The sequence below is a fragment of the Ahaetulla prasina genome, chromosome 1 (assembly GCF_028640845.1).
Source record: "Ahaetulla prasina isolate Xishuangbanna chromosome 1, ASM2864084v1, whole genome shotgun sequence".
Lineage (NCBI taxonomy): Eukaryota > Metazoa > Chordata > Lepidosauria > Squamata > Colubridae > Ahaetulla > Ahaetulla prasina.
In genome coordinates this window covers 301,716,433-301,743,801 of record NC_080539.1, presented here as the reverse complement: position 1 = coordinate 301,743,801, position 27,369 = coordinate 301,716,433, and the positions used below count along the sequence as shown (strand labels likewise).

The 27,369-nt window shown below is 43.5% G+C and overlaps 1 protein-coding gene across 2 annotated transcripts in view; it reads right to left on the bottom strand.

Annotated features, from left to right (window-relative positions):
* The window catches only part of RGS6 (regulator of G protein signaling 6), a 307,970-nt gene extending 280,819 nt beyond the window's left edge, over nt 1-27,151 (bottom strand). For both annotated transcript variants that reach the window (XR_009152572.1, XM_058161946.1), the window contains exons 1-2: nt 26,444-27,151; nt 10,181-10,281 (exon numbers count right to left, since the gene is read on the bottom strand). Coding sequence is in view for 1 of the 2 variants with exons in the window: in XM_058161946.1 (XP_058017929.1) it covers nt 10,181-10,255 (75 nt within the window). In the remaining variant the exon portion in view is untranslated. The remainder of the gene's footprint in view (nt 1-10,180; nt 10,282-26,443) is intronic.
* Between the last annotated feature and the right edge of the window lie 218 nt (nt 27,152-27,369).

The following is a 27,369-nucleotide window of genomic DNA, read 5'->3' as shown; positions in this document are numbered from 1 at the left end:
GTTAAAAGAACAAAATTAAAATTAAAACAATATAAATTACGTTTGTTTAAAACATGGGAGGAAAGATGGAGGGAAGAAAAATGAAATAAAATCATTCCTCCAGTTTATCCAGAGAAAACTTGAGGGGAGGGGAATTCAGGAGGAACCCAAAGATGCAATTGCAGGTATCTCATGAATTTCAAGGAAGGTGTGCTGTGCTATCTGATTTCCTATACCTCTTTAACAGAGATTGCCTCTTTTCTGTTGAATTCAGCGAGATCTATTTATAGGTGGACCTTCACATTGGATCCATAGTAATATCCTGTTCTCTTTCAATATTTCAGGCAAGAAGTCAAATGCAAAATCTAGTTATACCAGTATCTCCACTTACAGCCTTTATAATAATGCCATTTCCATTATTTTTGCTTGTCGGTGCTTATTTCAAATCATATGGACAAATCCATAGATACTTAAAGGAGAATTGCTTGCCTGCCTTATAAAGTATTCAGTGAATGTTGCGGGGCAGGGGGGAAGGATTTAAAATGGAATAAGTAATGGGGATAAAAAACATATTCTGTACTTCCTTCGTTTTCCACTCAGAAAACACTCCTGCTTGAAATCCCTTGGAGACACTCATCAACCTAATGCATCTCAATTTAAGCTTATTTTACAGGTCAGTGGCTTTTACTCGGCATGTCTGTTTTTAGAACTCCCGGAAAAGGAACAGCAATACCCATCCAAGGCAAGTCAGTGTCCCTGAAACTAAGACCATATTCTGACACTTAAAAGGACAAATTCTGACCCGGCTGATACCAAGGATTAATTTCTTGCTAGATTTTGACTGTGCTACTGCCAAGTTATTGCACCCAACGGAGTAACTGACTGATTCCTTAACCTGTTATTTCTAAGAGCTCATTGTGGTTGTCCCAACATTTTATATTCTCATTTTTTTTGCAATCTACTTTACCTAGGTCAACCTTTTTTTTCAGTGTGGGGCTCACAGGCTAGCCTTGTGACAGACTTGTGGAAGTAATGTGGGTACTGGAAAGCAGGTCCTTTCAATTGTGGCATACACCTTTATAATTCCTTGAACAGGAAGGTATCTCCATTGATAGACAGTAAATAAACATTAAGGATGTTTTTATTCCATTCACCTTAGGGGGAGGTATAGTTTAACCAAACGTGCAACAAACGTCTGTTGTTGTAGCCAGTCTCAATAAAAATAGTTTTAGCCTTTTTGCGGAATTGATTTTCTAGTCTAGTCTACCTAGTGGAGCTAAGATCATAATCAAATGTGATACTATAGTGTTTGTTGTGCTGTAGTAAGTGCTGCTGTTTTCACCCCTATTAGAAAGTAACATTTTAATAATATTGAGGTTAGTGATTTCTTCCCGAAAGCCATCACTCTGCTAAACAAATAATTCCCTCAATACTGTCAAACTATTTACTAACTCTGCAGTACTATTAATCTTCTCATCATTCCCATCACCGATCTCCTTCCAATTATGACTGTAAGACTGTAACTTTGTTCCTTGTATCATTATGGTTTATATTGATATTGTTTCCTGATTGCTTATTTGTACCCTATGACTATCATTAAGTGTTGTACCTTAGAATTGTTGATGAACGTATCTTTTCTTTTATGTACAGAGAGCATGTGCACCAAGACAAATTCCTTGTGTGTCCAATCACACTTGGCCAATAAAAAATTCTATTCTATTCTATTCTATTCTATTCTATTCTATTCTATTCTATTCTATTCTATTCTATTCTTTCTATTCTATTTATGTATATTACCTTACTTTACAGGATTCAGCTTTAAAGGGGCTTTTAAAAAGTAGCAAATAAGAAAATAAAACAAAACAATTATATATTGTTGCCTTCAAAACATACTCTAATCATCCTCCCTCTACTAAGAACAAGTTAAAGTTTGTTCCAAAACAGCATATGTCTTGAGAGAGAGAGAGAGAAGCACCACAACTAGAGCAGAATAAATATCCAAGCATAATGCATAATTTATTATCCTGAAAGTTTACTAATATATTGTCTGACAACAATTCAGCAACTTTATGGAATCACAATTCTAGAGGTAGACCCAAAGTTAAATATATGAACGTAACCCAAATGTTCAGCTTTTGAGGTTGCCTGATATTAATTACCGGTACGTACAATAAACCTCTCTTTATTTTGTATCCAACTTTATCTTTATCTTGCATCTTTCTTTGATCTCACCCCCGCCTGTCTTTACAAACACTGAGGAGATTCGAACAAAGGAGAAGGCAATTCCCACGGAGCCATGGATTACTAAAAAAACCAAGTGACGGAAGCGAAGGAAGAGAGGTAAACGAAGGAAGAGAGGTAAACGATCTGGGATCTTAAACAGGCTAAGAAATCGCATTAAAACTCCTCTGCCTTCAATTTTCCTAACAAATATACGCTCACTTGCAAATAAGATGGATGAAATATTCTATTCATCCTTCTTCTATTTGTTCCCTTCCAGATGCACTAGATTTCAATTCAAATCATTGATGAAATCCAGCATGGCATTTCATGGTTGCTGGAATATATAAGAGATTTGTCTTTCATAGATGGCAGTATGTCTGAAATATTTACTTACTGTTCCCAAAATGATTACTATGAGTGTGTAGGCAGAAAGTAAACATACAGTATGTTGTTGTGCCTAGCAACTATGACAGCCTTTGGCAATATTCACCCACCCCAGTTTATCTACAGCTTTTCTTAGGTAGGTAATCATATAAACAGAGCCTGTGATATCAGCCATTAATCATTTTTTATTTTCTAAGAACAACTATGAGGCATAGATATTGTTGTGACCCAAGTTCCTGGACCCGGACTCCTGGACTCGGATGATTCAGAAAGTGAGGGAGAAGACCTGGCCAGCCCTGCTTCTCGTGAGCCCTTTCCCTCCCTGGCACCCACTCAAAGGGAGCAGGAGGGGCCGGCAAAGCCTGATTCCCTGGAGCCTCCTTCTGATTTGGCAACGCCCCAAGAACAGTTTTGGAGTGATGCAAGATTACGAAGACGTGACCGGCCTGCGCAGCAGCAGAAGAGTTGGGACAAAGCCAAGTCATAATTGTCATGCAGTGACATCTGCAGAGACTATAAATAGGAGGCGGGACTTCCTGGTTTTTTGTCTTGGACAAAGTAATGAATTTGCACGGGCAATCTGTATCAACGGAGGGAAGAATATATTCGTGAGTAATTCTGGCCTTATCTGTAATTTCCTTGTTATCTCCAGAAACTTGGCAGGCCCGTGGGTAGACGTAGCCAGGACATTTATATATATGTAAATAAATCAGAAAAGAGGCCTCTGACTGACTCTTTGCTGGGAGTATTGGGGGAAGGGAAACAGAACATTTTGTCCAAGACCTGACTAAAACATCTTCCACCAAAGATGGACCAGCAGCAGGTACAGCAGCAATTACAGCAGCTACAAGCGGCTAATCAACAGCTCCAGCAGCAAGTGGCTCACTTGGCAGGCCAACTTGCTGCCAGGAATGTGCCTGCAGCCCCCCCCCCATCCTCCCACTCCTCCTCCTCGTCGCAAGTGCCCGATAACCGTGCCGGATAAGTTTTCTGGGCAACCTGAGATGTTCCCGACCTTCTTGGGACAGTGCCAGCTCTACATGGCTACGAGGCCAGAGGATTTCCCAGACGACCGGGCTAAGGTGGCCTTCGTGATTAACCTTCTTTCCGGCTCGGCTGCTCGATGGGCGACGCCCCTCTTGCTCCAGGACAGCCCCCTGCTGGCGGACCAACAGCGTTTTTGGCAGCACCTGCGCACCATGTATGAGGACCCCGTTCGAATGCTGACGGCAACCAGGCGCCTTAAGGAACTCCGTCAAGGGAAACGCCCCCTGCAGGAGTACATCGCCGAATTTCGTCTTTTGTGCCAGGACTCTGACTGGAATGATGCAGCGCTGGTGGACGCATTCCAGGAGGGACTCTCAGAGGAATTGCAAGACGAGCTGGCCCGGGTGGAGGCGCCGCGGACCCTCGACAACTTGGTGCCCCTTTGTCTCTGCCTCGATGCCCGTCTGCAACGGCGACCGTCCCGTCGCACCCCCCGGGACCCGCCGTCGACATCTGCACCCCCACTTCCTGCACCACCAGCACCCCGGGTCGCCCCACGTTTTGTAACCGCTGCGGAAGAGCCCATGGAGTTGGGAGCGGCCAGACCTCGCCTGACAGCCCAGGAGCGGAACCGGAGGCGCCAAGGGGGATTGTGCCTGTACTGTGGGGAGCCCGGCCACTTCGCCGCTTCTTGCCCCAGAAAGCGAAGTGGGGCACGCACGCCGGTCCCCGAATCACAGTGTGACCAATCGGGAAACGGAGCAGGCCCGACCTCGGGGAAACCCTAGGTCGGGCACGTACTAAGCCCCCACTGGATGTTGCGGAAGTAGACTCTGGGCCCCCTCGGCATCTGATTCTGGACACACGGATATGGTTGGGGAACCAGTCGGACGGGCTCCAGGCGCATGCGCTGGTGGACTCAGGGGCCACAACAAACTTTATGGACCAGGCCTTTGTGACCCAGTTTGCGGTCCCCGTGGTTCCGGTGGACCCTCCGATGCGGGTAGAGACAATTGATGGACGAGAACTGGTGTCCGGCCCCATTAAATTCGCCACCCAGCCTTTGCGCCTGGCTATTGGGGACCATGAGGAGGCGATCCAGTTTTATGTCACGGCGGACCTTCATTTTCCCTTGGTCCTTGGGTTGGCCTGGCTTCGGACCCACAATCCTCAGGTGGCCTGGTCGCGGAACGCCATCTCTTTCCCGAGTCTGCAGTGCGTCGATCACATCCGCCACACCTGTGCCGGCCAGAACGTCCCCACCGCTGCCATCACCTTGCCTCCTGAGCTGACGGACTTCGCCGACGTGTTCAGCGAGAAGGAGGCGGACCGACTACCCCCGCATCGGCCCTACGATTGCCCCGTGGACCTTCTGCCCAACGCACCACTGCCTGTGGGACGCCTGTATTCCATGTCGGAGCCCGAGTTGGCCGCCCTCAGGGACTTCCTGGACAAAAACCTGGCCCGAGGGTTCATCCGGCCTTCAAAGTCCCCTCTCTCGGCCCCGGTCCTCTTCGTGAAGAAGAAGACAGGGGACTTGCGCCTATGCTGTGATTACCGCCGGCTAAACGCCATTACGGTGCGGAATCGCTACCCCCTGCCGCTCATCCCGGAGCTACTGGAGAGGTTGCGGGAGGCCACGATCTTCACCAAGCTCGATCTCCGGGGGGCCTACAACCTGGTGCGGATGCGAGAAGGAGACAAATGGAAGACGGCATTCAGCACCCGATATGGACACTACGAATACACTGTCATGCCATTTGGGTTGACCAACGCTCCCGCCGTTTTCCAGCACTTCATGAACGACGTGTTCCGAGACATGTTGGATCGGTTCGTGGTTATCTACCTGAACGACATCCTGATTTACTCCCGGTCCAGGGAAAGCCACCTTCGACACGTCGGTCTGGTTCTGCAACGCTTGCGGGAGCAACAACTCAATGCGAAGCTGGAGAAATGCGTCTTCTTCCGGACTTCCATAGAATTCCTCGGGCATATCATCTCGCCCGAGGGCATAGCCATGGACCCATGTAAAGTAGAAGCTTTGTGTAGCTGGGAAGCCCCTCGTCGGGCGAAGGATGTTCAGCGCTTGCTGGGCTTCGCCAACTACTACCGGACCTTCATCCCGGGCTTCGCCACACTGACGGCTCCACTTACCCAGCTCCTCAGGAAGAAGGTTGCGTTCCGGTGGGGTCCCCCGCAGCAAGAAGCATTCACAGCCCTCAAGAAAGCCTTCGTCACGGAACCCGTCCTGAGGCATCCCGACCTGCTCCGGCCTTTTGTGGTGGAAACGGACGCGTCCAATGTGGCTCTGGGAGCGGTGCTGCTACAGGCTCCGACAAATGGCGGCACACTTTTTCCCTGTGCTTACTACTCCCGGAAACTCAATCCTTCCGAGCGCAACTACACTATCTGGGAAAAAGAGTTGCTGGCTATCAAGGCTGCATTCGAGGCTTGGTGAAACCATCTGGAGGGGGCCCGACATCAGGTGGAGGTCCGAACGGACCATCGGAATCTCGAGCACCTCACCACAGCTCGGAAGTTGAACCAGCGGCAGATCCGGTGGTCATTGTTTTTTGCCCGGTTCAACTTCCGCGTGACCTACATTCCCAGTGGTCACAACCGGAGGGCGGATGCCCTGTCCCGCAAGCCAGAGTACCTCTGCACCAAGGACCCCCTTCCTCCACGGACAGTGCTGCCGGCAGAAGCCTTGGCCGCAGCACGGGAGCCAGTGGACTTGCAGGCCCAGGTGCGAGAGGCACAGCGCCAGGACGCCTGGTCGCAGCAAAGGAGAGCGGAGGTGGGCCCCACGTCTCCTTGGACCTTGGAGGACAACTTACTCAAGTTTCGGGGGCGATTACATGTGCCCACAGGACCACTCCGAGCCCTCGTCATGACCCAGGGCCACGACAACCCTGCAGCAGGACATTTTGGGTTCTTCAAGACCCTCCACCTGGTGACACGGACCTTTTGGTGGCCCCGAGTGTGGCATGATATACATGCCTACGTGACATCCTGCGTACCGTGCCGGCAAGCCAAGACCGCCATGGGGGCATCTCCTGGGCTCCTCCAGCCCTTGCCGACACCCGACAGACCCTGGGGAGCGATCTCTATGGACTTCCTGACAGACCTGCTGCCGTCCTCTGGGTTCACCACGGTGCTGGTGGTGGTGGACATGCTCACCAAGATGGCACACTTCATCCCATGCCGCGGACTGCCCACAGCCGCAAAACGCCCGCCTTTCTGCAGCACATCTTCCGCCTCCATGGTCTACCGGACAGGGTGGTTTCGGACCGCTGGAGTTCAGTTCACAGCCCGCTTCTGGAAGAGCCTGATGGCGCGTTGGAGGTGCAGGTGTGTCTGTCGTCATCGCACCATCCGGAGACCGACGGGAGTACAGAGAAGGTCATCGGTATCCTGGAACAGTATCTCCGTTGCTTCATCAACCAGCAACAGGACAACTGGGCCGACTACCTGTCCCTGGCGGAGTTTGCTTTTAACAACTCTCAGCACACCTCTACTCAGATGACCCGTTCTTTGCCAATGTGGGGTACCATCCGCGGCTCTTCCTCTGGCACCACGGACTCTCCTGTTCCCGAACGCAGACCTTCCTGACGGAATTGCATGCGGTCCAACAGTTGGTACGCCAGCAGCTGAATCGGGCAAAGGAGAACTACAACGGTCCGCCGACCACTCCCGACGGGCAACGCCCCGCTGGCAGTTGGAGACCGGTGTGGCTCTCCACCAAACACCTCCCGTCCGACCGACCGGTAAAGAAGTTGGACCACCGATTCATCGGCCCGTTCCTGTCGAGGCAGTCATCAACCCGGTAGCCTACCGACTGACCCTGCCACGATCCATGCGGATCCACCCGTTTTCACGGTCCCTTCTGGTTCCTGAGGCCACACGAGTCCCCTTCGTGCCCAACAGCACCCGTCACTGTCGCCGAGGATGGATCGGAGGAATCTGAAGTCCACAGCGTCGAGACTCCCGCTGGCTGAAGGGTCGTTTCCAATATTTGATCGCGTGGAAGGGATACGGGACTGATTTCTCCTGGGTAGATGCCTCCGGCGTTCATGCCCTGACCTGGTGCAGGCCTTCCATGAGCAGAACCCAGCCCGACCGCATCCCGATCGTCAGCCCGGGGAAGGGCCCTGCGGTGAGGATAGTGTTGTGACCCAGGTTCCTGGACCCGGACTCCTGGACTCGGATGATTCAGAAAGTGAGGAGAAGACCTGGCCAGCCCTGCTTCTCGTGAGCCCTTTCCTCCCTGGCACCCACTCAAAGGGAGGAGGAGGCCGGCAAAGCCTGATTCCCTGGAGCCTCCTTCTGATTTGGCAACGCCCAAGAACAGTTTTGGAGTGATGCAAGATTACGAAGACGTGATCGCGCGCAGCAGCAGAAGAGTTGGGACAAAGCCAAGTCATAATTGTCATGCAGTGACATCTGCAGAGACTATAAATAGGAGGCGGGACTTCCTGGTTTTTTGTCTTGGACAAAGTAATGAATTTGCGCGGGCAATCTGTATCAACGGAGGGAAGAATATATTCGTGAGTAATTCTGGCCTTATCTGTAATTTCCTTGTTATCTCCAGAAACTTGGCAGGCCCGTGGGTAGACGTAGCCAGGACATTTATATATATGTAAATAAATCAGAAAAGAGGCCTCTGACTGACTCTTTGCTGGGAGTATTGGGGGAAGGGAAACAGAACAGATATTCTTGTATAAGCAAGGATTTTAAATGCTAGGACATAAGACCCAGTGGTGGGCTGCAACCGGTTTAACAACCGGTTCTGTGAGCACTTGCTTGCAGCATTCAAAATAAAGTAATTTGAAACTCAGCTGCTTACCTTCTAAGGCAGCCCTGGCCAGAAGAACAGCGGAGGTGCAGAAATCAGCTGTGCTGCGCGAATCAGCTGAGCCATAAAGAAGGAATAGGACAGGATAGGACATGGGCAGGTGAGCATGGCCAGCTGATGGTCGGAACTACCTGTTTGCTAGAACCGGCAGCAGCCCGCCACTGATAGGACCTAACAAATACTAAACAGACTCTCCAGGAGTCACATTGGGAATGCAAAGTTTAACATACAGGCCTTGAAGAGTTGACCAAGATATTCATCTCTACAGGAAGGGCAAATGTGGGGCAGATAAAGAAGGAAAGGGGAAAAAGAAATTCCCAAACTGCTCCTGATGCATTTTTTTTTTTACCAAAACCAAAGTTTGTTACAGTAATCTATGGAGGGTATGATTAATTCATTTTTCAAGGTAAGGTGGAACCAATTATTTAAATATGGAATCATACTGTATTTTAAGTAAATACCATTTGAATCAATTTTAAGTTGACATTTAACATTTGAATGCAATAACCAAAGACTAGTGAAACTCAGCAGTGCTTCCCCAATGTAAATAGGACTGAATACTGATTGGATTCAAGTACAATTTCCATTTGCAATGATTTGGATGAGCATGCACCAATGGTGGGTTATTCTTGGTTCAGTCCGGTTCTATAGAACTGATAGTCAAACCGGCGGGAGGCTCTGCCCACCCGCCACGACATCATCACGGGTGATCTGCGCATGTGCTCCCATTGCGAACCAGTAGTAAAGGTAAGTGGAACCCACCCCTGGCATCCACTAAAAAAGCATCATTTGTTCTATTGGCTTGCTTGTTTATTTATTTATTAGATTTTTAATTTTGCTTTTATTACTTTATAAGTAATAAAGGGTTTACATATTTCCTTTCTTACTCACTACCCACCTGAAAACAGAGCAAGGGACTGTTGTTGCTAGAGTATTTTTTAATGGATTAAATGTTGGTGGCTACTTTAACTTTCCGACAAATCCTTTAGCTGACTAAATAAAGATTGGTCAATAAACCAAAACAAAATACAGATGTACTCCAGTTACAGCCAGGGACTGCTTAAAATTATGATGGCACTCAAAAGGACTTACAACCAGTCCTTAAATTTCTGGCCAATGCAGCAACTCCTGGGTCATGTGATTGCTGACCTTCTCCATCAGCTTCCCACAAGCAGAGTCAATGGGGATACCAATAGTGTCCTATTAGCGTCCTATTAGTCCTACCCAAGCACTAGATGCTTGGGTAAGTCTTCCCGTGGCCTTTCCTCATTCACATACATAGACCACCAGTGTCTTCCTTCCCCAGTCTCCCTGGGCTAACATACTAGCAGGAACCCAGCAGCACCATCCTTCCTTGGGCCTTCCTGCTCACACTCATGCACACACCAGGACCCAACTTTCCCAGTCTCCTTGCGTATTTGCCTCACTGTAGCACACACACCCAATTCATGCACAGTCTGTACCAGGCCTCATAGGACTTCCACCACCCCTCTACCCCATGCTCCATATATGGGACCTCCTCCACTTTCTGCTTAATGACACATGTGTCTTGGGGTTACAACAACAACTGGGACTATCTTGACTGCCATCGCATCGCACTTTAAAACTGCACCACTTTGCAACGGCAATCTCAGACCCAATTGTTGTCACAATTTGAGAGCTACATGTATTAACATGCAGGCTTTAAAAGAGTTAATGGTTCCTTAATTATCTAGTTCAGAAGAAGTTACAAATGGCGCATGAATTTCTTACCTTTCGGTAAACAATCATATTTGGAGAACTGTCCTCTTGCTCCGCAGTATCCATATCACTGGATGCTTGGGCCATGATGAACACAATTCTTCTCAACCAGGCTGCAAAGACAAGAACAGTATGCAATAGTAAAATGTAAGAAAAGCAGCCTATAGAATGAATCCCAAAACCAAATACACAGATATAGCAAGCTCTTCAAAATAAAATCTGCTCACCTGCCTTCTTCCTGAAATATATGTGCTCTGTCAACATATTCTATTATATGATGCTTGAAAGGATTTGATTGCTCTGATTGACAACCCAGTTGTAATCATTTTGTTATATGCTACCCAAGCAATAATAGGTTTGTGGACTCTTGTTACAGTACAGAGTTCTTTTCTTTTGCTTTTTTAAAACTCTTAGTCATCTTTTAGTGACAAGAAACTCAAGTCCACATCCACACTGTGTTTCCGGGGATTTTTCGTAAGAATTCTGCTATTTTGGATGCTACCAGATCTCTGTGAAGATCAATGGAAACTTGATGAAAGACACAAAAAGAAAAAGAAAAAGAAAAAGAAAAAGAAAAAGAAAAAGAAAAAGAAAGAAAGAAATTTACTCAGTGGCAACTTGTGCGGATATTCTCGGATACTCTCTTGCTCCTATAATGGCAGACAAAGCACGCTGATTTGGTCAACAGCATAAATTGTGGATGTAGTCAAAGCCTCACCACATCTTTGTATCCCATGGTCAACTACAAATCAAAGCAATAGAAAGAACAGAAAATGCAAGAACGGCAAAGAAGTGGTCTCAGTGGGGACTCATGACTGTCAACTTTTTGGAAGGAGAAGACACTTAATCCGAACTCTTTTTTAGCATTTATTTTATTCTCCAAGATAAAATCAAAGCAAAAGGAGCTGATTAATGATAAAAGGAAGCCCTCTAGAAAGCAGCTTGGGGGAAAAAACCAAGAACTTCTCTTTTCCTTATATGCAGCTTGCCATAATTTCTACAGAGGAATTATTGAGTCTGTCATTTGCACCTCTATAACTGTCTGGTTCGGTTCTGCAACCCAACAAGAAAGAAACAGACTTCAGAGGATAATTAGAACTGCAGAAAAAATATTTGCTACCAACCTGCCTTCCATTGAGGACCTGTATACTGCACGAATCAAGAGTGAAAATATTTGCAGATCCCTCGCATCCTGGACATAAACTGTTTCAACTCCTACCCTCAAAACGACGCTATAGAGCACTGCACACCAGAACAACTAGACACAAGAACAGTTTTTCCCCGAAGGCCATCACTCTGCTAAACAAATAATTCCCTCAACACTGTCAGACTATTTACTGAATCTGCACTACTATTAATCGTTTCATAGTTCCCATCACCAATCTCTTTCCACTTATGACTGTATGACTATAACTTGTTGCTGGCAATCCTTATGATTTATATTGATATATTGATCATCAATTGTGTTGTAAATGTTGTACCTTGATGAACGTATCTTTTCTTTTATGTACATTGACAGCATATGCACCAAGACAAATTCCTTGTGTGTCCAATCACACTTGGCCAATAAAAAAATAAATAAAATAAATAAAAAAATAATATTTAACCATTTTGGTCAGAAGTCTACAGTTCCCCTTTAGTCTTTCAGGAAGCACAGAGGTGGGAGGATGGTGACACAATATTAAGGGTGAGGATGCCAGGTCACCAGCTCAAGTTTTATGACTGATTTTTCAATTTTATACCATAGTTCCAAAAAGGTATCACCAAGTCCAAGAGGTCATCCAGAGATTGACAAGTAAAAGGATGAAGACATCCTTCAGAAAACAGAAGTTTTTCTAGAAAAAGAAGACATAAATGTAGGAGCGCTAAACTGTATTAAACTTACAATGAAACAATGAGACACCAAAAAGATTTTTTTCTCCTAGACTGTATCACTAATAGTGATGAGTCCAATAATAAAAATATTTAAATATGCCAGGTGATTACATCCATGTATGACAAATAAAATAAAGAAAATAAAGACATATTGATAGAAAATTAAGAAAGTTAGTAACAATTTGCATCTGCCTTCATAATCAATGAGACACCAATCTTTTAAAAGAGATTCAGAAAATTAAAACGTGATACCTTTAATGTGCATTGTGGATAATTGGGCCGAAGATACTATCAGCTGCAATCAAGCATATAGGACAGTGTGCCACTCAATAATGAAGAAATGTAGCCTCTAGTGCTCCAATCAATAAGAGCTCTAATATCTTAACAGTGAATCTATACTTCATCTCTTAGCACACTGAACTCACAATTATTTCATGGCATCATGCAGTCAGGCAATAAAATGGGGGGGGAACCATTTCAGAAGGAGGCATTGTGGAGGTTGCTATGTGCCAGCATTTCCCAGGCCTGGATAAATTACCCCAAATTGAGTAAAAGTGGTTTCTCTTTGGGTAACAACGCATGAACCTGTTAATGGTTTTGCACAGAAAATGACAGAGCTTAGGTCATGCAGTCAGTGCAGAACATTATTTGAAGAAAAGAAGATTTGACGTCTTTACTGTTAACAATTCACAATGAATGTCCTGTGGTAGCTGGGGAGGCCATGATGCAATTATTGCCATTTCAAAATTCCTGCACAGTGTGTGAAGTAGGATTTTTTTCACTCTTGCCTTCGCAACAAAATGTGACTGTTTGCTGAACTCCAAAAATGGTTTGGGGTAACCAAGGAAAAAGGTTGGAAAGTACTGCCATATGCCCTGGATTTAAGCAAATATCATAGTGACAGTACAAAATGCTCGAATATATTGGTCGCTGCTGAAAAAGATGGAAAGCAGGTTTATTTTTTTTTCAAGGAAAAATCTTGCAAAAGTGACTATACGAGCCGTGCTCCCAGTGAGCCATTTCTATTACATTACTGCTTAGGCAGAAATAGGTCCTATTTGAATTATATAGAGAAGAAGCACAAAACAAAAATGCCCAATTAAATATTTAGCAATAGATGTTAATTCCCATGCAATATAAAACCAGCAAATTACTTCTATTCCAGAATATCAGAATGCAACATGTATTAAACTCTGTCATGACTACATGCATGCCTAATTAGAAGAAGGGGTGGGAGGTAAAAGGGAACATTTATTATTTTTTGCTAAAAAGCAAAACCTTAGAAAAAGAAATCAGACCATAACCAATAATTGTTGCATCATTTAGCTACCGGTAGAAGATGCAAAAAATGAGATCTATTATTTTATGCCTGAAGATAAGGATGTTTAAATAAATCAGAGTACTTTTTCATGCAATCTTATACATGAATATTTATGAGACTGTTCCACTGTGTTCAATGGGACTTTTCTCATAGCTTAGTATATCTAATTAATGAACTCGGTAAGACTTAATTTTGAGTAGACACAGAATTATACTCGGTTATTTTTAACACCCAGAAAACTATCACTGGGCAGTGATTTAGATTCAAAAGGCAAAAAGAGATTTGAAGTGGACATTGGCCATACATGTACGGTTGGAAAGAAGTTAAAGTAAGTCTGTGCTCATGTAGGGTTTTGCAAATGGAAAACAATACTGCAAAAAATATGCATTTGTCTTAAGGTGTTACCAACAGATACTATATGTACACCCAGACATGCTCCAATTCTCATTATGTCTTTCAAATCCAGATCTCAGCACAATCCTCTGAAGCACTTTAATTAAAAAACAGGACATAAAAATGAGCTTGCAAATGAAGATATAAACTCTTCTCTTCAAATTAAACTGCCCTAACTATAGCAACTCATAACAAATTGCATTAAGAACTGGATGGAATTATGCAGAAAGATGCATATCTGATAGAATATAAGTGGACTGCATTTATTATGATATATTCAATCAGGTAAAATCAGTGGTGGGTTGCCCCCGATTTGGACCGGTTCTTGTGAACCATAAAACCATGGAGAGGCTCCACCCACTGACCTCAACATCATCAGGAAGCCTCTGCACACGATCCCGCTGCAAAACGGCGGTAAAGGTAAGTAGAACCCACCCCTGGGTAAAATATGCTTCTATCCATGGAAATGTGGACTAAGGTGAAAAAAGTAGAGTGGCTTGGAATATGCTCAAAACATATGATAAATTGACAGGAGAGTTGGGGTAATTTGATAAAATATTTTCCTCCCAAAGACATTTCCTGCTTGAGCAACAGGTCTTGGAAACTGGGACTAAAGCTCCATTTCTATTATTAACATTCGATATGGACCCTTTCTGTAATATGAAGATTATTCAAACCTGTCCAAATAAAAGAAGTGTTATAGATCAGAAACAGAAGAAACAAATGATTATTCCAGCTCAAATTCTCTACCATTTTGTTTTGTGGAATTACCACAACCCATCATAAAACAATACATGGGTAAAAGCTGCTTCAAATGTTGTTTTCCCCAAGTTACTATCTCTGTATGTTTGGATGACAATTCTTCGTCATCTTCACCTAGCAAGCCTGGAGAATAAGGAAAACCGTGCTGATCCTGTAGAAGAGCATATGTCCTAAGATCCAGATGACTGCAGCCCTGCTAGTTTTTCATAAGGGACTGAAGACTTGGTTTTCCTCTTGGGTATAGGCCAATAGGCTAGCCCAGGGGTCTCCAACCTTGGTCCCTTTAAGACTTGTGGACTTCAACTCCCAGAGTCCCTCCGCCAGCTGAAGGACTCTGAGAGTTAAAGTCCACAAGTCTTAAAGGGACCAAGGTTGGAGACCCCTGGGCTAGGTGAGTCCTAAATATATATGCTGTCCCAGGCATATATGTTTTAATTTTTTTGTGGGGTTATTTGTCGCTGTATTAACCAGATAATAATCACCAGTGTTGCATAGCCACTGGCAATACAATTAAATAAATGTACACATTTGTGCCCAACAGATTGGGAAGGACCGTTTTTCAAAGTTCACTTTCACATTCAAAGGATTACTATTAAAAGCAGTATTTTATGGGGAAATCTTCTTTACCTGCCATGGTAGGTATCATAGAATCATACAATTAGAAAGGACATTGGAGGTCTTCTTGTATTGTGGTGACCAGAACTGAATATAGTATTCAAAATGTGGCCTCATCAGTACAGCATAGAACCAGTGCTATCACTTCCCATGATCTTGATGTTATCCCTCTGTTGATGCAGCCTATGACTATGTTGGCTTTTTTGGCAGCTGCAGCACATTGCTGACTCATACTTAAGCAGTATCCATCAGAACTCCTAGATCCATGTCACAACTTTGAGCTAGATACTGCTTATCCTGTCCTTGTGCATCTGATTTTTCCTTCCATAAATGTAGGTCCTTGCTTTTCTCATCACTAAACTACATCTATTTTCCTCCAGTCAGAAACTTACTCCAAGTTTATTCATTGGATGAATGCCATGCTTTGGGCACATAATATCCTTTATCCTAAAGGATATTATGAACAATTCAAGATATATCCCATTTGAAACACCCTACTTTTAGACATCATCAGGTCTAAAAACAAAAATCAGCAAGTAAAACCCCTTTTATTGCTAGTGATCTCAAATGAATTAATCAATACAGCTTATGATGACTAGTTTTATAGTTCTACACAACTCACCTGGAGAACCTAAGTAAGAGAGATTAGAATGCTTCCGATTAATCTCACGAAGGTCTAACTACCAAGGATTCTAACAGGGAAATTAATCCTTAGGGAATGATTATTCCAATTTGCCTGAATAAAATTTTAAGCCATCTCTGAAGGACAAGAGGGAAATGACGATTATTTATAAGGGATATATTTCAGAAAGAATGGCTTGGCCAAGTGATATTAACTAGGATTTATAATTGAGTACCATGGGACTCTATGGGATTGATTTCACCTACTTGTTTTTTCTGCAGCTATTCTGTCTTCCCATGTTTTATCTCCAAGTCAGAGAACTGGGTCCATCTATCTATCTTAGTCCTGCTTAAGGTAAAACCGTTAGGTCTTCAATTGCTGCATTTACCTGAATTGCTGTATTTACCTGAATTATTAAAGTATTTATTTAAACCAACTGTGCTCCAATAGAATGTTAAAAAAAATTAAAGACGAATAAAGAGACCTCAAAATAAATAAAAGAGCAAAAACCTCAAAATTATATAAGAGCAAATATAACCTAATTTGTGAGCATATAAACATTAATTTGTAAACTTTAGGAAACAGGTGAGATTTTCAAGTGTCCATCTTTAATATTTGTGTCCAAATGGTCATTTTCATTTACTCCAATAGGAATTATTTTATTAACATATCTAAGACTGGAGACCAAACATAAGTAAAACACCACTTCATGAGAGGCTTCTTTGTTAGTGTGTTAATTTTTCAGCCAATTCAATTTCCAATACTTTTCAGTTCCATTTATCCAAACAAATATGTATTTTAATTTTGATTGTTTTAATTTTATGCTAGTACTTTGTAAAATCTAACAAATAACCAGATTTAAATTAAGCAGTTGTGTTCTCTAACAGAAAAGAAACCTCTTTCTCTCTTTCATACAACTAAAGAATTGCTGTGTCACTATATTGCTTCATCTCTAGTCAATTCTGCATTAAACCTATGGTTTATTTGTCATCTTATTCATTAATCTTCTATTTATGACTTCAAATACTGTTGCTAAGGTGATGTTTACGCAGAGCATTGGGTAACAAGAGAAATGCCTGCCTTTTGTGTATTCACTATTATCTGTATGCTTCAAAATTATCTAACATACATACATACTGTATATAGTAGTCAGAAGCAAAGTTGTTTCCAAAAACTAAGCTTGATCATCAGTTACAAAACCAACTGCAAGAATGCTTATTTTGAACTGAATAAAATAAAATATTCAGTTGGAAAGAAACATACCTAACTCCCAAGCCTGGCTACAGATTTTATTTGACATGACAACTTGTCATTTCAAAATAGGACTTGAAGATTGGCTGATGTTGTGATTCTGACATTTGTAAGAAAAAAGGACTGAGAATATTACTTTCCTGTACTCTATCCAGATTTTCAGTATCAGTTTCTAGCCTAATAGAATTGCAGTCCCTTATTTCTTGTGTGAAATCATCTTCCCTTGAGGAATCATTCCTGTTTCAGAAAATGAACTGATTTATCAATAGAGATACGCTGTTGGTAAATTGTGATAGCCTTTTCTCCACCATTTGAAATAAGGCATACTAATAAGACTGTTATAGTATGCCTTATTTTAATTGTAATGCATCTAACATGAATAAACAAACAAACCATTTGAAATCTGAAATCAATTGAATCTTGACCTGATATGTAAAAACTAGGATTTGATGGGACAGCTTTCCACAAAATTAAAATCAAATCCAAATCCATGGAGAACAGGTTAATATTTGGAGACAAGTTAATATATATAAAGGAATCTCAAAGTTGAGATGCAAAATATTTTGAAATATAAAGTCAGTGCTTCTTCTTACAATGTTTTCTTTTAATATATTCATTAGAGATAAATCCATTCAATGACCTATAATTTTAATGCCCTAACCATGATAAAGTGACACTACGCAAAGAATTTAGTCAACACTCTCAACAGAGCAGTACATATATCAGCAATTTTATTGATCCTTGTATTTTTTTTCTACTCATGGAAAGCAAAAGACTCTTGTGAAATGTTTTGCCACCACATCAAAGTATCTTTGGCTAACCTGAAGCTATCCAGTGCTCTATAAAAGAACAAAATCACCTTCACTTGAAAATATTTCCTATCATTTTCATTAATCTTTAACATCTAGTATTAATAAAGAGAAAAAATATCTCCATCTCCTCTTTAACCTTTCATGTTATTTGTAAAACTGGCATGATCAAAGAGAAAGAATGTGTTCTTTTTGTAGTCCAGCCGCACCGGATATTTACCCAATACTTATTATACTTGCTATTTTTAGTTGTCGGGAGAGACAAGAAAGAAACATCAGCATGATTTTGCTATGCATGTCCAGGTAGAATCTGGAGACAAAAATATCTTTGACAGGAGGTAAAATTGCTGGTAGAACTCTGGAGATTGTAGCAATATCAGAGGCAAACAGCCTAGATCAGTGTTGGCGAACCTTTTCATCACCGAGTGCCGAAATAGGAACGCATGTGTGTGCGGGGGGTAGTACCGAAAACCGGAAGAGCAGCTCCCTGGCGTGCATGCGTGCATTGAGAAGCTGAGCTTCCGGTTTCCAGTGTACACATGTGCGCCTGTCACCTAGTCTTCTGGTTTCTGGCATGCATGCATGCATGCACGAAGACCAGCTGGCCATGTGTTTCTGGCACGTGCATGCATGTACCAGAAACCAGAAGCTCAGCTTCCCGGTTCGCACATGCGCCCCAGGGAACTGCTTTTCTGGTTTTCGGTGCTCCCACGCGCATGAAGTCCAGCTGGCTGGCATGCATGTGTGCGCCAGAACCAGGAAGAGTAACAGGCGACGGCTGGCGTGCCCTGAGAGATGGCTCTGTGTGCCACTTTCAGCACGCGTGCCATAGGTTCACCATCACGGGCCTATATAAAACTACAGCTATACAACACAAACATCAAAATCTGAACTTATCTTCCTGAGACACCGCCGAACCAGCATTTAATTATTTTAAAGCAGTTGACCTGATTGTCAGGCCCTTTTCTCCTTCCTCAAATTAGCATCCAGATGAATCTGGTGAATTTGAACTGAAATGTAACCTGCATTTTCCTGTTTTGAAATGTTACTGAGAAAGTAGCTGTCCGCATGTCAGCGATCTTTCGCCAACAGTTTCCACAAAATAACCAACCCAGCTATTAGACTTCTCCTTCTCCTACCGCTCGTCATCCAATATCTGATTCTTTAGTACCAACACTAGATAAGACAAATTCCTTGTGTGTCCAATCACACTTGGCCAATAATAATAATAAAAAATTCTATAATAATGGAGGCTTGAAGCTAACTAATCTCTGAAAAAGCCCCTTTCTCAGTTCCAAGCAGAGCGACTTGTTTACATTCTCCTGCCTTTTCCCCAAGGAGTTTAAAGGCAGCATATACGGCTCTATCCTTCCTCCTTATTGTCACTGTATCCTCAGAGAAATCCTGTGGGGTAGTTTAGCTTATAATGCAACATCACTATTGAATATCATAAACTTGAGGATCTCTATTCTTAATCCAGAAGTAAGCAGCCTCATTTGTGTGTGTGTGTGTGTGTTTGTTCCTAAAAATATTGTGAGAAATTGTATGCTGCAAAGAAAGAAGCAGCCTCAAACATATTGATGTAGCCTCTTAAGGCATAAAAAAAAATGATGGAAGGTTGCAGCCCAGAGCTTTGCTCATTAATGTTTGTACCTGTTCAAAAAAAGTGGAGCAATGAAAATTTCCTGAGGATTAAAGAGTAAAGGAGACTTCTATCAATTTGCTTCTAATAAACAAGAATTTTATAACCAGGCATAACATTCATAGCACCTACTTCTTAAAGAGGCAAGACTCTCCTGGCTGCCTTTTTAACAGACCACCCATCCACATGCTCTCAGAAATTCATCTAGCCAACCCCCTCATTCTCTTCTCAGCCTTATTTCAAAATTCAATCACATTGGGTCACTTTGAAAACCTGAATGCCTTCACATGCAAGACTTAAATGATCTAGGTGTGCTGCATGATACTTTGGAACACAACATAGCGAATAGAAAAAGGCGGGTTTGAAGACCTCTTGTTCTGTCTCCGTCCTCACTTTGGAGTAACGAGCTGGCCTACAGCCAGTGGTTACACGGCTCCTATCAGTCCTGGCCGAGAAAACGCAGCTGCCTGCCAAGAAGTTCAAACAGATTAAGACTTCAGCTCACTTTGACGGTTCAGCTAACTTGCTTCCTGTAGAAGTGAGAACAGCCCCAATGCTCCTTATATATCCTCCTTCCCTTTGATGACGCCGCCTCTCTGATCTTCTGAAGCGCGGGTCGGTCCAGGATTGATTGGTATGGTTATCAGCTGCGTCTGTAGGCGTAGCCTGAGGAAGGGAGGAATCAGGGGATGTCGGCCTCATTACATCTAAGACTGGCCTGGTTCTGGCTCCTGGAGCCGGGCCAAAGGAATCGGTGCTTCTGAGGTAAGCCTTACCGGCCCTTCCCTCTCACTCTCAGAGTCACTTTTGGGCATGGGGCCAGGTTCGGGGGCTGGAGCCACAACACCTCTAGTCTAGTCCAAATAAAATAACATTATTTTATTTTCAGAAATAAAGCAATATGCACCTGAAATTTTGGACTTGCTTTAGATGATATTATTTAAAGGCAACTTTCTGGCAAACTGATAAATATCTAAACCTCACCCATGTTTTCCATAAAACCAAAACACTAGACTGAGGGAGAGGCTATAGTTCTATGATTCCAGCTGTTCACCAACCCCAATATTTATAAAAGAAACACAGGAATAAGATATTGGATGATATGACAATGTTTTCCACATAGTAGTACCTCAGTACTAATCGTTAATCGGCTTATGGTGTGGGGGAGAGGGCATGAATACCAATCAGGAATAATGTAAATAAATGTAATGTGTTGCCAAACCAAAGACTATGCACATTTTTAAACCAATACATAAAAAGATAGATATCATTACTTTACATGAGAAATAAACCTAAACATTAATAAATCATCAGATTAAATAAAATAAAACTTCACTTTGCCTGTATTGATAAGGGAAAAAAACATGCAAAAATACACAAAATGGCCACAAAAGCTAAGACAAAACTGCAAGGGGATGTGCACAGGGCAAGAGTTACCACGTTTCTAACACGTGATCCTTTGTTTCGGCTGGAAAGGATAACAAATCATGCGGTAACTGACACCAACAAGTCCTATCTTGTGCACTGAGTACCGAACAAAAGATGAGTACCGAGACAAAGTTTTCTCGTCAAAATGCATCAAGTACCAAATTCAATGAGTTTCAAAGCAGTCAGGTACCAAAGTGTGACTGTACTGTTGCAAATTGCACTTCTTATGAACAGGCAATGTTTTTTAAAATGTGATTTGTTGGCAACTTTATTTCAATATTGATCAGGTTTCCAAGTATCTGTGCCTGATTTACAGTAACATAACAACAGAGTTGGAAGGGACCTTGGAGGCCTTCTAGTCCAACCCCCTGCCCAGGCAGGAAACCCTACACCATCTCAGTCAGATGGTTATCCAACATTTTCTTAAAAATTTCCAGTGTTGGAGCATTCACAACTTCTGAAGGCAAGTCGTTCCACTTATTAATTGTTCTAACTGTCAGGAAATTTCTCCTTAGTTCTAAGTTGCTTCTTTCTTTGATCAGTTTCCACCCATTGCTTCTTGTTCTACCCTCAGGTGCTTTGGAGAACAGCCCGACTCCCTCTTCTTTGTGGCAACCCCTGAGATATTGGAACACAGCTATCATGTCTCCCCTAGTCCTTCTTTTTATTAAACTAAACATACCCAGTTCCTGCAACCGTTCTTCATATGTTTTAGCCTCCAGTCCCCTAATCATCTTTGTTGTTCTTCTCTGCACTCTTTCCAGAGTCTCAACATCTTTTTTACATCGTGGCGACCAAAACTGGATGCAATATTCCAAGTGTGGCCTTACCAAGGCATTATAAAGTGGTACTAACACTTCACGTGATCTTGATTCTATCCCTCTGTTTATGCAGCCCAGAACTGTGTTGGCTTTTTTAGCAGCTGCTGCACACTGCTGGCTCATATCTAAATGGTTATCCACTAGGACTCCAAGATCCCTCTCACAGGTACTACTATTGAGCAAGGTACCACATATACGGTACTGGTGCATTTTGTTTTTTTGGCCTAAATGTAGAAAGCCTAAATTTAGAAAGCTTGTGAAGAACAAAATGTTTCAATCAAGAATGGGCAAGATGTAACCATCCAGGTATTATTGTACACTAACTACTGCCAAACATTGACCACTTGTGAAGATGAAGAGAACAGTGGTCTTCTCTAATCAAGACTATTATGCTCCAATTCTTACTTATTCTTCCTGGTTTTCTGTCTAAAGTGACAGTGCCCCCCACCCATCCCATTCTGGGCATGTAATTCTTAGATGTCAAAGTAAGACCTGGAAGATAGTGATTCAATTCCCCATGTAACCATGGAACTCTACTGCTTTTGGACTATTATAGAGTCTCTTGTAGACTAAGATTGATAGGATGTACATTTAATAAATAAATACTACATTTCAAACAATTTCTTAATCATGTTTGTCTCACAGGAGTGTTGTGAAGATAAAATTGAGGGGGGAAATTTTATTTGTCTTGAGCTTCTAGAAGAAAGCTTAGATCTAAATAAAACAGACAAACAATAGTATTTATTTTAAAATCAGGGTTAATTTTTTTCATATTTGGTCATTGAGAATGTAATTCTCAATGTATGTAAAAACTTCAGAGGATAATTAGAATTGCAGAAAAAACAATTACTACCAAACTGCCTTCCATTGAGGATCTGTATACTGCACGAGTCAAAAAGAGGGCTGTGAAAATATTTACAGACCCTTCACATCCTGGACATAAACTATTTCAACTCCTACCCTCAAAACGACACTATAGAGCACTGCACACCAGAACAACTAGACACAAGAACAGTTTTTTCCCGAAAGCCATCAGTCTGCTAAACAAATAATTCCCTCAACACTGTCAAATTATTTACTAAGTCTGCACTACTATTGATCTTCTCATCGATCCTATCACCCATTTCCTCCCACTTCTGACTGTATGACTGTAACCTTGTTGCTGGTATCCTTAAGATTCATATTGACTGTTTCCCTATGACTATCATTAAGTGTTGTACCTTATGATTGTTGACGAATGTATCTTTTCTTTTATGTACTCCGAGATGTATGCACCAAGACAAATTCCTGTGTGCCAATCACACTTGGCCATATAAAGAATTCTATTCTATTCTATTCTATTCTATTCTATTCTATTCTATTCTATTCTAATTGTGGTGTGCCTTTCAACATTTTTGCCATACGCTAAATCAATCAATCAATCAGAGTTACAGTAAATGTTTGTAGGCCTAGGTGCCTCTATGGAGCAGTACTGGGCACCTATATTCCTTGCTGTGCCTGTGCATCTTGTGTTGGTGATTTTATTCTCAGCCGCAGCATAATAATGGGCCAAGAGTTACTTTAACATACCCATCAAATTAGAATAATGTATCATCTACTCCATCAAGGATGAAGCCTCCTGCTGCTCCCAGAGCAGTTTGTGAAAAGGAAAAAAGGCACGGCTGGCAAAAATCAGTCAGAGAAAAACCAAAACAGAAAAACCAAAACAGAGGTACCCAGCATGAAATTGCTTGCACTTATATAAAAAGCTTTCCACATCAAAGCTTAAACAAACAAACAAACAAACAAATAAGAAAGAAAGAAAGGAATGAATGAATGAATGAATGAATGAATGTCTCATCCATCCAAAGAGTTCTGCTGGCGATCAGGTTTTTGCAATGCAATCAGCAGAGAGATCCAACACTTAGTGGGTTGTTCCATAGGAGACAAAAGAGAAGTGGATCAGGGGTCGCCCTTGCAGGGCAGAGTCCTGAAGGGGACTCTCAAAGGGTTTTCTTTTTCTGTGTTGGCATTATCGCTGCACACTTGTTATTTTTTCACATGGAAGAAAAGCAAGGGGAAAAGATTTTTTTTTTTTAAAAAAAGAAGTTGATTGGAATGAAAATACTATTTAATTAAAAAAATTAACTGCAAATTCTGTAGAAATTGCATGGCGTTTTTTCAGTGTCATTTCAAATATTATGCAGACCTACTGAATTCAACAGGTAAAGGGAAGCAGGTGAATAGAAACACTGAAGAGAGGCTCTTGGGTTCCTCCCAACTGAGCCCTTTCTGTTTCAGCTCTCCCCATCTCTTATACACTGAAACCAGTATTTCCCAGTCTTTGCAACAAGGCAGAGACTATTCTCCTCAACTATTCTGCTCCATCTCACCCATCAATTCCCTGTAAATTAGATCAATCATTTCCCCAGTTCTCAGGATTCTGAGAGAAATTCAACAGAGAGAAGGTCATAACTCCTTGACATTAAGTATGATTACTTTTTTATTTGTTCCTTCAACCTATATAGCTGCCCAACTTACAGTGACTCTGGCTGGAAATTTAAAGTTAAAAACAACCGTAAAGACAATACATAGAATAGAATAGAACAGAACAGAACAGAATTTTTTATTGACCAAGTGTGATTGGATACACAAGGAATTTGTCTTGGTGCATATGCTCTCAGTGTACATAAAAGAAAAGATACCTTCATCAAGGTACAACACTTACAACACTTAATGATAGTCATAGGGTACAAATCAAAACAAAACCAAACAAAACCTGGTAAGCAAGGTGATTGACTCATATATTTCTATTCCTTCTAGAGCAGAGATGAAAATATGCAAAGAAAACACTGAAGCTGCAATCCAAACAACACTTTTGTGATAAATATAGTGGAAACAGAGATTTCAATTTCCCTTGTTTAATTTCAGACGGCATTCACCAGACTGAAGAGGGTCTACCCAGCAACTATGTATTTGTGGTTCATCAATAAACCTGTAACAACCTTCCCCTTTTTGGATTTTATTCAAGAAGCAGAAACAACTCCACCTGTCAATTACAGCCAGGGATTCGTGTCACCTTGATAAGTGACAAAGGCTTCTTCTGAATAAATGCGTTTAGGAAGAATCAATGTAGCTATTATCTGGGAAGGGCTGTAACAAAATTCCAACAAGAATTTTAACTGTCTAAAGCAACAATTAAAACAACTTGTTCTTCCCTTTCCAATCCCAGTTCCTACTGTTTTAACACTTGCACCTCCAGAGATGTTCAGAGATGTGAGCTGTCCGAAATTGCTCTGAACCTGCTTTTATGAATTGACAGAAGCTTTCATGAGCTAATCACACATTACTACAAGAAAGAACACTTTCTTAGCATCTAGTTGTAGATATACACACAAGGACACGAACAAAACCTGTACATTCCATCTTCTTTTCCAACTCATGGGCTCCTTTGTGAGCACATATCATGCAGCTAAATAAGAGGCAACTTAATCCACAGCCCTGTAGCTTGCATTTAAGCAAATATGGATCCTATTTTTATGGACACATTTTTCTCCTTTTTTGACTGCTTGTTGAAACAACATAACGCCTTCGTTGCCAAGACCTTCTTAGAAGACACTTGTGAAAACATTATTACTGTGAAATATAGCGGAAGTGTTCTGTTGGTAATTTAGAGGGACATGGTTGGAAGTGTATTTCTTAGTGCAGTCTAAGTAAGAGAGATGATTAGCTTGCATCCATTTCCTTTTGTTTCCTGGCTAAATTGGTTGCCTAAAATGCTGATGATTGATCCAGCCCTGTTCCCACACTGGGCTACAGAAGATCGCAAAGTGCCCCTGAGCCAGTTCCCAATCGCTTTTCGTTGCGTTTTCCTTCTGGTTGCGGAGCTAGTTTACAAGCAAGCCAGTTCTCCGGCTCTCCACAAAAGTGACCTGGTTCTTCCACTGCCCACCCCGCTTTCGAAAGCCACAATTAACAACCGTGGACTAAACCCCGCAGTAACGTCCTCCATTCGAACGACCGTCGATCGTCAACTTCGACCGATCCAGCTCTTTTTATTATTCCACCGCTCGCCTGTCACGGATCACAACCCCGCCACCCGGCAACGTTGCTCTCGCCCTTCGCCCGACCGGTTGCTTAGCGATTGTCCTACGGAGCTCGCCGCCGCCCTCGCCTCGCAGCGCCCGGTTTCCCCGGCAAGCCCCGAAGGCGTTTCTTCACCGGACCCAGAAACAAACTCTCTCCGCCGTTTCGGCTGCAGCCACCCGCCCCTACCCACCCCCGGCAAGCAGGCAAGCGGGCAAGCAGGCAGGCAGGGCTGCTACCGCCCCCCTCAGCCGAGCTCATGAAGCCAGGTAGGCACTTTTGCCTTCCCATCTTAGGATGCCTATGAATAGGGCAAAACGGGAAGGCGGCGCAGGGGCGAACCACCCTTTATTTGATTTGATTTGATTAGAGCGACGTCTTCTTTTCCATCTTTTCCGAAAGGAATTTGCACACACCCCGGGAACGACGGTAGGCTCAGAAGACAGGCCAAACCGTCTCATCGGGTCTCCAGAAAGAAAGCGTAAAAGACGAGAGAGGGGGAAGGAGAGGGAGGGAGGGAGGGAGAGCAAAAGACGGGAGAGAGAAGGAGAGAGGGAGGGAGAGGGAGAGAGAAGGAGAGAGGGAGGGAGAGCAAGAGGGAGAGGGAGGGAAGGAGAGGGAGAGAGACCATGCAATATCGAGGCATGCCGTTGCAGGGCAACTGCGATTACCTTAGCAACCGAGGCTCGGCGATGGGTCCCCTTCTGCTTTTAGATTTCGGCTGGGCGGTAGAGTCCAGCCTGGCGCATGGCCGGGAGGGCTGGGGTGGCGTGGCGTGGGGGGGAACCAGCGTGGAGAAAGCGGGCGGAATGCAAAGAACCTCCTCGTAGCTTCTGCGGGGCTCTCTGTCGCTCTCTCCCCACCACCCCGCGCCGCCTCTTCAAGACGCGCTCGGTCTGCTTGGACGCGCCTACCGGCGGACAAACGAGGTAAGTCAGGGATGCGGCGGGGGGCTCCGTCGCTCCAAGGTGGACCCTGAAGGATTGGAGAAACCCAGAAGAACATGCTCCGGGGGCTCACGGCTTTCCCCTGCCCGCCGTCTCTCTCTCTCTCTCTCTCTCTCCCCAGTCACTCCGACCCCGGCCACATAACTCTCCCGTCGCTTCGGGGGAGCCGCAACGAGGAAGCACTCGGGGCTTCGGGCGGATTGAGAGGCGGACACAGAAGGCGAAGCGAAGTCCGAGCTTTCTCTCCTGGCGAAGCAGCTTGACTGCAGTAGCGGCAGCTCCCTCTGCAGGCCGCGGGCGGGGATTGCGGCCGCTTGTTTGCTCCCACCTGGAAACTGACGGGGCGAGCGGCTCAGCGGCCGAGCGCTTTGGCCTTATAAGGAACCGCCTAGCCAGCGATTCCGCCGTAGTCGCGTCCTTGGTTCATTTAGATTTCCGCAGCTGGCCTGTGTGGAGGAAGCCGATGGGCTCGCGTTCTGCAAATGGCTGGCCTGGGGGGAGGCTGAAGCTCTCGCCAGTGGCTGCACTAACCTACAGGCCTAGCAATTTGTGAGCTGGGAGTTATGGAACCGTAGTCTAAGACAGGGGTCTCCAACCTTGGCAACTTTAAACCTGGAGGACTTCAACTCCCAGAATTCCCCAGGCAGCAA